The sequence below is a fragment of the Aethina tumida genome, chromosome 2, assembly GCF_024364675.1.
Source record: "Aethina tumida isolate Nest 87 chromosome 2, icAetTumi1.1, whole genome shotgun sequence".
NCBI lineage: Eukaryota > Metazoa > Arthropoda > Insecta > Coleoptera > Nitidulidae > Aethina > Aethina tumida.
This window is the reverse complement of record NC_065436.1, coordinates 7,029,738-7,041,679: the sequence shown is the minus strand read 5'-3', so window position 1 is coordinate 7,041,679 and position 11,942 is coordinate 7,029,738. Positions and strand designations below refer to the sequence as shown.

General features: G+C 35.6%; 1 protein-coding gene across 19 annotated transcripts in view; it reads right to left on the bottom strand.

The window, feature by feature from the left end:
* The window catches only part of LOC109605143 (zinc finger protein OZF), a 72,860-nt gene that overhangs the window by 38,064 nt on the left and 22,854 nt on the right, over positions 1–11,942 (bottom strand). Inside the window, exon 5 of one of the 19 annotated variants that reach the window (XM_049964028.1) lies at positions 157–1,183. The exons of 13 other annotated variants lie outside the window; for them this stretch is intronic. In XM_049964028.1, the coding sequence (XP_049819985.1) occupies positions 229–1,183 (955 nt within the window). In that variant the 3' untranslated portion in view covers positions 157–228. Of the gene's footprint in view, positions 1–156; positions 1,184–1,341; positions 2,803–2,914; positions 5,868–6,429; positions 8,379–8,609; positions 9,493–10,340; positions 11,580–11,942 lie in introns of those variants that run through there. 5 more of the 19 variants (XM_049964017.1, XM_049964012.1, XM_049964022.1 and 2 more) reach the window with 5 other exon arrangements.

Genomic DNA, 11,942 nt, shown 5'->3' with positions numbered 1-11,942 from the left:
ATTGAGCCCAACTTGAGGAACCACCAGAAAATGTAACTCTTCTACGTCTCCAAATAAAAGATCACAACATCAACCCAAGATAAACCCAACAATAATTAAATAAACTTAAAATCAATTCTCACACCACAGTTTAAAATGGGGAAACAAAAAACAACGTATTTATAAATATTATATTTTAGTTAATTAATATATAAATTATAAATAATCAATCAAAAGTACAATAGGTGATTATATCATCAAACTGGAACTTGCATCCATGATAATGTTATGCTTATTCTTAACATGGATTTTTAGACTGGTTTTCGTTACAAAAGAGTCCTCACATATTTGACAAGGATAATTGTTCTCTCCTCGATGCTTCCTTAGGTGTATCTTATGGGCACTGCTCTGTGAAAACGTTTTACCACAAATCTGGCACGTGTACGGCTTTTGTCCGGTGTGGGTCCTTTGATGCACCCTCAAAGTGGTCTTGTTGGCAAATGATCTTCCACAAGTCGCACACATGAAAGGTTTTAAACCTTGATGGACGATTATGTGGTTCTTCAAACTCGTATTGGAGCTAAGTTTCTTGCCACAAATGTAACAAATGTGTCTTGGATCTGTGTTTGAATGGTACCTCTTTTGGTGTATCTTAAGTAACTTATCTGAAAGGAACCACTTTTTGCACTCCTCACATTTAGCCTTGGGTAATTTATAGCCTTCTTCGTGTGTTAGCTTGTGTTGTTGTAAATAATTTTTGTCGTAGAATGATTTGTTACATATATCACATACAAAATCACTTTGTCCATGCTTAGCACCAACATGGAGGGCATACTCGTGGTTCGAGTAAAATCCAGCATCACAGTAGTCGCATTTAATGCTATATTCCTTCCAGTGCCTCTTTAAATGGGTCTTGAGGCAACCCTTCGATGACAAATATTTATCACAGACATCACAGTGGAATTTTTCTCTATCACTTTCATGTACTTTTAAATGGTTTTTTAGCTCCCTGTTCGTTTTGAACTTTTTATTACAGGTGTCACACTTAAAAGATTTTAATAAAGTATGTATATAATTATGTTGTCTTAGATGTCTCATAGTTTGGAATGATTTTGAGCACTTCTTGCATTTGTATATGGTATTACCAGTCTTAGGGTCGGAAGTTGTCTCGTATTCCATTTTAATTTGATGGAGAAAACGCTTCCTAAAACGGGTAATTATGTTAGCCAAAGTAATACATGTATTTTCTTGATGAAGAGTAAAATGATGATAATCTTACCTCTGAAATATACTGACAAAGTTAAATATAACACCACTAATGCAGATACTAATGAAACTACAATTTATTCAGTCAATATAATAATTTATTCAAAAATGCAGACATACATTTATATAATGAAGATTACACAATTTCATCTAATCAACGCAGACAGAATACCATAATATAAAATTCACCATTATGATAACAAATGGTTGATAAAATATGAAGTGTGTAAAAGCTTCCTAGTAAAAAACATTTAACATTAAAAAGTTTAAAATGCTACTTTATCACAGAAGATTGAAACGAGAACAATTTAGTGAAGGGAGTGAGTAATATACTCTATGTCAACTCCTCCAATGTCGTGCGTCTTGTAATGACTCATCAGGTGACTCTTCGTAGTAAATTCTTTACCACACTCACACTTATAAGGTTTATGACCCGTGTGGAATCTCAAATGGACTGTCAGGGATGTTTTCTGAGTGAACCTCTTCCCACAAATGGTGCACTCAAAAGGTTTTTCCCCAATATGGATTCGCTGATGCACCGTAAGATACTCTTTGGAAGCGAAGTTTTTGTCGCAATACTCACAACGTAAGTCTTTGACTCCCGTATGCATTTTAATATGGGTTTCCAAGATATTTTTGCTACTGACAGATTTGCCACAAATACGGCATATATAAGGTCTGATTTTGTGGTGCACTTTCATGTGGCTTTTGAGGTTTCTTGAAGTTAAATAGCTCTTTCCGCACACCTCACAAACGTGACTCCTATTTTTCCCATAATCCGGCTCGTGGGTCATTTTATGCTCCTTAAGGGCCGAAAGGGTGCTCAGCTTTGAACCACAAATGTCACATATTAATTGTAGATTATCATGGTGTACATTCCGGTGTGTTTTATAAGAAGTCTGTGTGACAAACCCCATCTGACAGTCATTACAAAAGGCCACGTATTCACCGAGGTGTTTGCGCCTATGGGTGTTCAAGTGGGACTTATGGACGAACATTTTAGAGCAGATATCACATTGGAAAGTTGGCTTATTGTGACTCCTTAAGTGGGCTGTAACCTCATACTTCTGTCTGAAGGTTTTGCCACATATTTCACAGGAATACTTTTTTTCTTGAGTGTGAATGAGGAAGTGCTTCTTTAGTAACTTCTTCGTCTTACAAATTCGGTTACACTGATCGCATTTAAAGCACTGCTCAGGTGCTGGGTAAGTTACGTTGGATGCCACTGGCACCTCGCAGGATTTATTGACGTAGGGGTCCATTTGGACATCATGCACAAAGCTAGTGTCGTTGTTTATTAGTTGCTGAAATTGTTCGTTGGTGGCTATATTTTGTAAAATGGCCGAACAATCATCTTCAGCAGTGAGTAAATTCAACAGTTCTGCGTCTGATTCGTTTAAGTGATCCACAACATTTGATTCTAACATATTGTCATTCATAGAGTTTTGTTTGCAGTCGTTGACAATATCCATAAAGTATTTGCATTGCATTAAGTTATTTGTGTTTATGGAATCGATGTTGAAGGTGTCATTGTATAAGTTCTCTTGAAATATGGCTCTGAAAATATATTAATTTTAGTCCACAATGAACAAATTTGTAAGCATAAAATACATTTACTTACGAAGTACCGTGCTAATATCGTCAAACCCCAACGTCAAAATTAATTAAAGTAAAACCAACTCATGTCAATAATTCGTTTATTAAAAAGTCACTTACAAATATTTTAAGTCTTATGACTAGAAAACCTAGGAATTTAAAAAATTATGAACAACTTCCGTACGAAAACTATTTACAAAATAATACGTTAACAAACAAGTCCAATACTACATTAACACACAAATTATTCAGACCCGGAATCAATAACTTGAGTAACTCCGGGATTGGCAACCTGTGCAACATTTGAAACAGTCCTACCGTTTGACTTAAGCTTCCTACAATTTTTTCTATGCGACGCTAAGTCGGAGACGTATCTCTGGCAATAGCTGCACTTATGATAATCAAGCATATGTTGGAGGTGGGCCGATTGTTGGTTTGTTTTAAAGTCGCATTTAAAACAGCAGTGGATTTTATGAACTTTTTCATAATGTAATTTTAGGAGGACGGGCTTGCAAGACATGTAAGTACAATTTTCTATCGTACATTTCTTCTTGGACTCGTTATGCTTGCGCCAAGATCTGTATCGTCTCAGGATTGTTCCACACTCACACTGAATTGGGAAGTTCCACTTCTTCTTTTTCTCCTTGTCCTTATCCTCTTCTTGAGCAACTTCCTGTGTGTTTTTAGTACTTCCTTTGCTGGTGCTTGGAATAGGATCCGCTGTTGATAGTTTTTCTTGTGAGTTCCCTCCAGTAAAGTCTAATTGTTTTGGTTTAATTAATTCGTCTATATTCCTAAGCTTAATAAACGGTCTAACCGTCTCAACTTCTCGTTCGTCAATTACTAAATCATCATCACTTTCATCAGCAGTTAGCTTCAAGTCGGGGACAGTCAATAAATCTTTCTCAGATTTATTACCATCCACAGTAGTCTTATCTGGTTCGCTGCTAACATTAGTAATTATAGGTACCGTCATTGACTCAGTGGGATCCGATTCCTTTTCAGTGTTGCAGTCAAAATTCTCCACACTTGGGACGGTCTGTACATCATCGGATGGTTTTCCTCTATTTAATACTGGGCGAGACATAGGGGGAGGTGAACGTCTTCGTGATTGTGAAGGAGCCCCGCTGGGACCACAGTCAACCTGTACATACAATGAAGATGCTGCTTTTGGAGGTAACATTTCACCTGTTGGCACAATCTGAATTCTAGGTCGTAATCCTCTATCAACGTGGGACGAAGTCGAAGGTGCCTGGTTAGGCAGCAAATTTGTGCTTTGTAGGTTAAAGGTGGTTGTCGGTAAGAGTGGGTTAAATGCTGACGTCGATGGTTGGGGAATAACTGAAGGTTGCTGAGGTATAAGCGTTGACGTTGTCTGCTGGGGAATATATGTTGGTTGCTGGGAAGTAAACGTTGACGTTGATTGTTGGGGAATAAAGGCTGAAGTAAACAGTTGAGGATTAAACGCAGACGTCGATGGTTGCGATATAAATGCGGTCGTTAGAGGCTGAGTAATAAACGTCGACGACGTTGGTTGAGGGTTGATTGTAGACCCTAATTGCTGAGGTATAAATGTGAATGGAACTGTATTGGTGACAATAGGGTTGGTGATTAAATTTGATGGTGCAGAAATAGCATTACTCTGTGTTGTTTGTTGTAAAACACTTGGAATTACTTTAACAACCTTAAAACTACTCGATGTGGTAGGCAAAGAAATCAAATTTTGCGATGAGAACACTGAGGTTGGAGTTGAGAATAAACTATTCAAAATAATTGGTTCTGGATTATTCACTTCTTTTGGCGCCTCAGGGCGCTGTGATGTTGAAGGAGCATTGCTTCCTGTGGGTACTTCCTGTTGAAATGTTTTATACGACTCATCATTAATTCTTTTGGTTAATAAATTAAAAAGTTGAGAAGAAACAGTTGTTGAAGTGCAATTAGCCTCTGATTTCTTCGCAGACGTCCGTAATATATTTATACGTCGCGTATGTTTAACCTGTGGTTGAGGTTCAATTAGTTTAGTTTTTCGTTGTTTACTGGTTACAGCAACTTTTTGTTTTCTTTTTTGTTTTAAACCTGAAGAAGCAACCTTCGATTTGTCTTCCACAGGTTGCACCTCTGGAGGTTTTGGTTTTGATAAAATGTATCTGAGTTTTGGGGAGTTATTCTTAAAATCTAACGTGCGAACCACACACTTTGGAGTCAATGTCTTTTTGGGCTCAGGTGGTTTGCTTCCAGAAGTCAATTCCTTATGGATGTCAAGGTGCTTATTGTACTTTGTCAAATCAGTAAATTCATCATAGCACATGTCACAAGTATATGCTGCTTTTTTGGCCCTTTTTCCTGTATCCTTATTAGTACTTTGTACGTTTTTATGTACCCTTTTCAAATGGCGACTTAAGCTTGACATTTGTAAATATTTATTTGGACAATGGACACAAGCATATCTAGTGTCAGAACTGTTACTGCAATTACTTTCATTGTCACTACCATTTGACAACTCTTCAGACGGCTCATCCACAGACGATTCCTCCTCCTCCTCCTCCTCCTCAGAACTGGAATCCTCCTTATTCTCATCTGAGTGTAGAGCCTTATGTACAGCCAAATCTTCCTCATTTTTAAAGTTTTGAGAGCAAACATAACACAAATACTTTCGTCTTCGTACTCCATTATTATGTGTCTCTTTATGCGAAATAAGTAAACTTTTATCACTAAAAAATTTGGGGCACTTATCACAGGCGTAATTAACTACTGACTCTACTTTAATCCGTGGTATGGAAACTTTCAGTTCACTAAGTTGTACTGTTTTATTTAATGCTGACGTAGTTCCATCATCATCATCATCTTCATCATCAATATCAATTATCTCACTATTTGTTGCATATACTTCCACATCCTTGACAACATTGGGAACTAGATTATTATTCTCACATGTTGTTGTAGTTTTGAGTATTGATTTATTGTTGCTTGGTGGATCATTCAGGTTGGCTGGATTTGACATAAGGGTTCCTTCATTTCGTTGGAGCCTAAAAATAACATTTATTAACATACAAAAAAAAACAATAATAATAAAACCAAATCCAAGGACATACATACACTTAATTAAAGGACAATTAATAGATGTTAGGAACAGGAATAAGGATAATTAATTTTTAAATAAATTTATTCATTTTAATTACAGTACTACACAAACAGTATTTATTAAATTATAAAGCACGACTCATGCTTTTTTTTTGACTGGAAGATTAGAAAATTCATCCATGGTACATCATCATAATGTTGGAAACTTACCTGGGTCCAAAATTAATTTAGTTAAAATACCATACATGGTAAATATTATCTGTACATATTAATATGTACCACAATTCTGTAAGAAAACACTTTGTTTAGTAGTACTAAAAATTTTTTTAGACGTTTGAAGTTCACAGTCAGCAATGAACAACGTCCTTTTGATGTAAATGAAGGAGTATTGTTCCCTGAAGGTAACTCCTTTTAAAATGTTTTACATGAGACAACAACAACAAAATTAAAATACAGACAATCCTGAAAATAAATGTGGTAGTGTTAGTATAATAAAATATATAAACGTGTACTCAAAATATGTTTATTCAAAAAATGAATACAGTAAAACCATATAACTAATTAAATAAAACTGGTTAAATACCCGATTCTTATTTCATAATAATAAAAATACAAACGTTTTTCGTAAAAAATGTACAGATATATACAAGTATATTGCATAAATGTATTTTAAACAAAATGCTACAACTCATAGCTTACCTTTGAAATAATCTGCTAATATTATTAGCATCAAATGTGCTAACTGTGCAGCAAAATGCATCTTTATTTTTATGACAACGAATTACAGTCTTATAAGATGTATGTTTCAAATATTAAAGTGTCCAAGAAGGTGCATTGTATGTTTTGTGTAAAGTCTCGTATTTGTGTTTACCACTATAAATATTTAGTTTAGTAATTATGTCGGTTAACTATAAATTAAATATCTACAGTATGGTCATCTTTGATAATTGGTAGCTTACAAAACGAACATGCAACTTACGTTTAAAAGGATAAATCAGTGGTATCAGGAGTAGTACTAAGTCGTTGTCAAAAAACATGATTTAGACCTTATTAAAGTAGGATTACTAGTTTAAATGGAAACGACAAATAATTCATTAATAAAATTTTAAAGCACCACATCGGTCCTTGTTTACAACAAACTCGAAAGAATCAATTGTCTGATAATTTTGCAAGGCAACTATTTATCTTATTTTTTTAATAATTGATCAAGTACTTATGCTGATATTGATGCAAACCTTTACGTAACTTCCTAAAATGTCTTATCTTATCAAAAAATTAAATGTGTATGTTATTTATACACTCATATGTTATCAGACAATAATTCCCTCATTTCTAAACTAACAATTCATTTGAAGCAAAGGGTAATATTGTTAACTTTAGCATGTGTCGCAATGTGTCGCTTAAAATAGTACTCGTCCGCAAAAGTGCGAGTACAAATTTCACATTTGTGTCTAATCCCCATGTGTCGATTCTTGTAATGGTTCCTATATTCCCTAACGGTATAAAAGCCTTTGTTACATTTCTCACAACGATGCCTAAACTGATCCAAATGCCTCAGCATGTGCTCCTTAACATTCTTTTCATACATAAAAGTTCTAAAGCAAAAGTTGCATATGGCACGATCGGTATGCTGCGAAACGTAGTGCAAATAGAAGTCACTGTTTTTGGTAAAAGTTTCACTACACACATCACAATTGTTTATGTAACATTTGCCCTTCTCTATGTGTCTAAAGAAAACTATTTTATTAATAAACAATTGTTCGCATCTCAGACACTTGTAGTGCGGTACATCCACCTCCTCATTTGCGTTTATATAGTCGTAGTTACTGGCTGAAAAGTCAGGCACTTCGTGGCGACGCTTTGGCTGAGGTGCCCTAGGCTTTGGTGTGACAATTTTTTTGCTGGTGGAAGGTTGCAACTTCGTTATCAGGGGCATCTCATCGTTGTTCACCAGAACCTGTTCCTGAAACTCCTCGAGCTGCTCCTCAGACTCATCAAGCGCCTCAGGTGCAATCATGTAGCCATGCTCCAAATTCACAATGGCCACGTTATCGTTTCGCTTTTCAATTACTTGATTGTCTTCGTCTTGAATCACCACTTCGTTGACACACTGAGAGTCTTCAAGGATGTACAGAAGCTCACTGGTGTCACTTATTGCGGTGGGCTGGACAATTATCTCCTCGTTGTCGTAGTTGAGGACTTCTATGACCTCTTCATCGGACGACATGGGGTATTGTATGATTGTTTGGTCCTGCTCTTTGTGTAATTCGTGGTGTTGCTGCAGCTCTCCGGATGTTGCAAATTGTTCCTCGCATCTACAGCAAGTATACTGATCATCTTGGTACAAGTTCACGTTATGTTCCAGAATCATTTCCTTGGTGTCAAATAAATCAGAACAAATTCCACATTGATATTTGGTTTCACCTGATTTGTCGGCCAAGATATAGTAGTGCCATCTGAAAATGATTTCGTTAATAAAAACAAAAAATAACATTTTATATCAACGGATTACGGAAAATATAAATTTTGAAATAACGTTTATGTGATCAAAATATACTTATACTTAAAGTAAATCTTCATTGATTAAATTTATTCGTTTATTCATGCCATGAAGTATATTTACTTTATTTATCTCTGAAAAAGTGATTGATGAGACACTGATAAATGAAACAAATTCGCTTCTAATAAATAAATATTTATTATTAAATACATTTGTGTGATTTAATCATGGACTTACAGGTGAACCTTTTACTACAAATTGTACATTGAAACGGTTTTTCACCTGTATGGTATCTGCTGTGGATCGTAAGGGAGCCCTTTTGGGAGAAGCTTTTGCCACACACTGTGCACACATAGGGTCTGCTATTGGTGTGAGTTCGATTGTGAACACTTAAAGCTTTTGAGGTGGTAAACTTTTTACTACACAAACCGCAGCTGTACGGTCTTTCACCACTGTGTATTCTCATATGATTAGTCAGACTGAACAAACTAGTAACTGAGGTACCACAAATATCACAGATGTGCAACGACACTTTCCCTGTGTGTACATTAATGTGCCTTTTATAAGATTTAATGTGGGTGAAACTTTTCTTGCACTCATCACACTCATAAACTGGTTTTACATAATCGTCTTGATGGATTTTAGAATGTTCCAAAAGGTAATGTTTTGATTTGAACGACTTGTCGCAGTTTTCGCATTTAAACATCGTGCCCATGTGGACTTTCTCCTCGTGCCTTGCCAACTCTGATGGGTGAAAAAACCCCTGACCACACACACCACAAGTCAATTTATAGTCTTGTACGTGCCTTGCCAGGTGTTCCTTAAGACTTGTCTTAGATTTCAACCCTTTGGAACACAAGTGGCACTCATACAACTTGTTTAAGTGAACATTTTCAAAGTGAGCCTTTAATTGATAAGCAAATCTAAATTTTTTAACGCATTTGCTGCAGTCGAATGTTTTTTGAAAGTGGACTCTGTAATGCTTATTTAGTTTGTCCCTTGATGTGAATTCTTTCCAACAGGATAAACACTTATGTCCATCATAAATTGTGGTCCTTACAGTGATACACCTAAAATTATTGATTTGAATGTTAGTGTCCAGATATTCATGTAATTTACATTGTTGCTTACCAAAAATACTCAAGAAATTTAATTCAAAAATAAAACTAAGTGGATGATTTTACTTGACTCAAATTTATTTCCCTATTTCATTGCAAGAACCACTGTGAGAGTCCCTGGAGCGTTTACTGGAGAACGTCCTGGCACAAATACTGCAAGCAAAGGGCTTTATTCCTGCGTGTGATCGTTCGTGTACTTTCAGGTGGTCACCCCTTTTGAAACCCTTATGGCACACGTCGCACTTGTATTTCGCCTCGTCTCCGTGGCCAAGCTCGTGCTTCTTCAACGACTGCCTGTACTTAAAGGTCATGCCACATTGGGCACACTTAAAGCCTTTCTCCGTCGAGTGTCTGAGCTGGTGATACTTCAAGTAACGTTGCTTCACCGCCACACCACAAAGCTCACAAACTTCGGATAAGTTTCCGTGCGTGTGCTTCTTGTGGTTGTACAAAGACTTTTTGGTTTTGTAATTTTGATTACATAAGTTACAATTAAAGGACAGGTTTGTGTCGTGTGTTTCTAAGTGTAGCTGGTAGTAATTTTTTGTGACTGTTTTGCCACATATCTCGCACACTCTGGTCAAATGGCTCGTCTTTGTGTGGTGTCTAAAGTCCTTCCTTCTTGCGAACTGCACTTTACAAATTTCGCATTCAATAAGTATGTGATTAATACTAGAAAAAATTAAGAAAATCATATTAAAACAATAAAAATTCGTAAACTATAAAGGTAAAACGAAGGTGAGATTCACCAAATCTTGTTTATTTCTGCCAATTTTAGGTCCATTAAAATAAATATGACATAAAAATAACAATTTATTAAAATACCATATTTTACAACAAAATAATAATATATTAATTGTTAAGCAGGGTGCGTAGTCATATGTTTGTCCCTCCACTGTTTGGTGGTAAAAGTTTTCGTACAAACATCACAAGTGAAAGGCTTAATTGACTCGTGTGACCGTTTGTGAACAGTCAAATTATAAGAACGCTTAAAAGCTTTATTACAAACGTCACAAACATGTTTAGCAATGCCCTCATGAACCACCCTGTGCTTCGTTAAGCCTTTAGACTGCTTGAAAGCTTTGTGGCACTTATCACATTTATAGTTTGAAGAATTGTTGTGTATTAGTTGATGTTGCTTTAGGTAAACCTTTTTGACTTCCAGACCACAAATTTCACAAACCTCAGAGGTGGACTTGTGGACGTTTATGATGTGGCTTCCTAAATGATTGGGTGTTTTGTAGCAAGCCCCACATTCTTCACACTTAAACTTTTTCAAGTTTTGATGTAGGAGTTTGTGGTTTTTGTATGAACCCCTTTTTAAAACTTTTCCACATATTTCACAGCACGTCATAAAGTGCGTCTTGACGTTGTGCTTAAACAGGTCAAGAGTGGAAGTGAACTCCATGTTACATACGTTACAGATTTCAAGAAAATAGGAACATTTAATGTGTTCAGTTAGAGATTCCTCTTTGTCGAACTTCAAATTACAAAATGAACAAGTGAAATCAGAGTTTGTGTGAGTTGCCAGATGTTTTTCTAAGTAATTTTTGTCCACGAACGAAAAATGGCATTTACTACAACGATACTCTGATTCAGACTTTGAATAATTGTTTTTTTTCAAGTGACTTTCTTCGTGCTTCAGTTTGATTGAATATTCAATTTTACAACAACTACAATACTTTATATTTTCCTCGTGACTGTTTTCTATGTGGTCCTTAAATATTTCCTCATTAAAAAACCAGTCATCACAGTTGGGGCATACTTTTCGGTCACTAAATTTTTTTCGCAATGAATTCTCGTGTAAACAAGGGTGTTCCAAGTAAATTTTCTGCGGCAAAATAAGTTTACAAACTGTACACGAAATTATTAAATCCGAATGTCTAAAATCGAAACTGGTTTTCTCGCATAATCTACAAAACACTTTTAAAAATGCTTTTAAGGATCGTAGGTGATTCAGCAGCTCCTCTTTACTATCGAATTTCCAACTACAAACTTTGCAAATTAAAGAATCGAAATTGGCTTCTGCTAATTTGGCCCTGTAAAATTAAAAATTTAATATGTTTGGTTGGCTGGTTGGGGAGGACACACAAAAGCTTAAGCATGGTACAAATATACCAATAATGGGGGATGAATGAACAACAAAAATTATCAATAGAATTCAAATTATTTAGTACAAATTTAACTGACTTTATGAAGTTTCTGGCTCTAAGACCTAAATTTATAAAAAGGGAAATTACAGTCTTAACAATTATTAATATCAATATTCCTTTGGTGGGATAGTTATGTTCATCATCCATGAACTGACGATAACTTTTTTTTGATAGCATTTCAGTCACTTGCTGAAAATTAACTGAAAGAAATAATAGATCACACTTTAAAGTGCCACGTGTTTCTTCTGT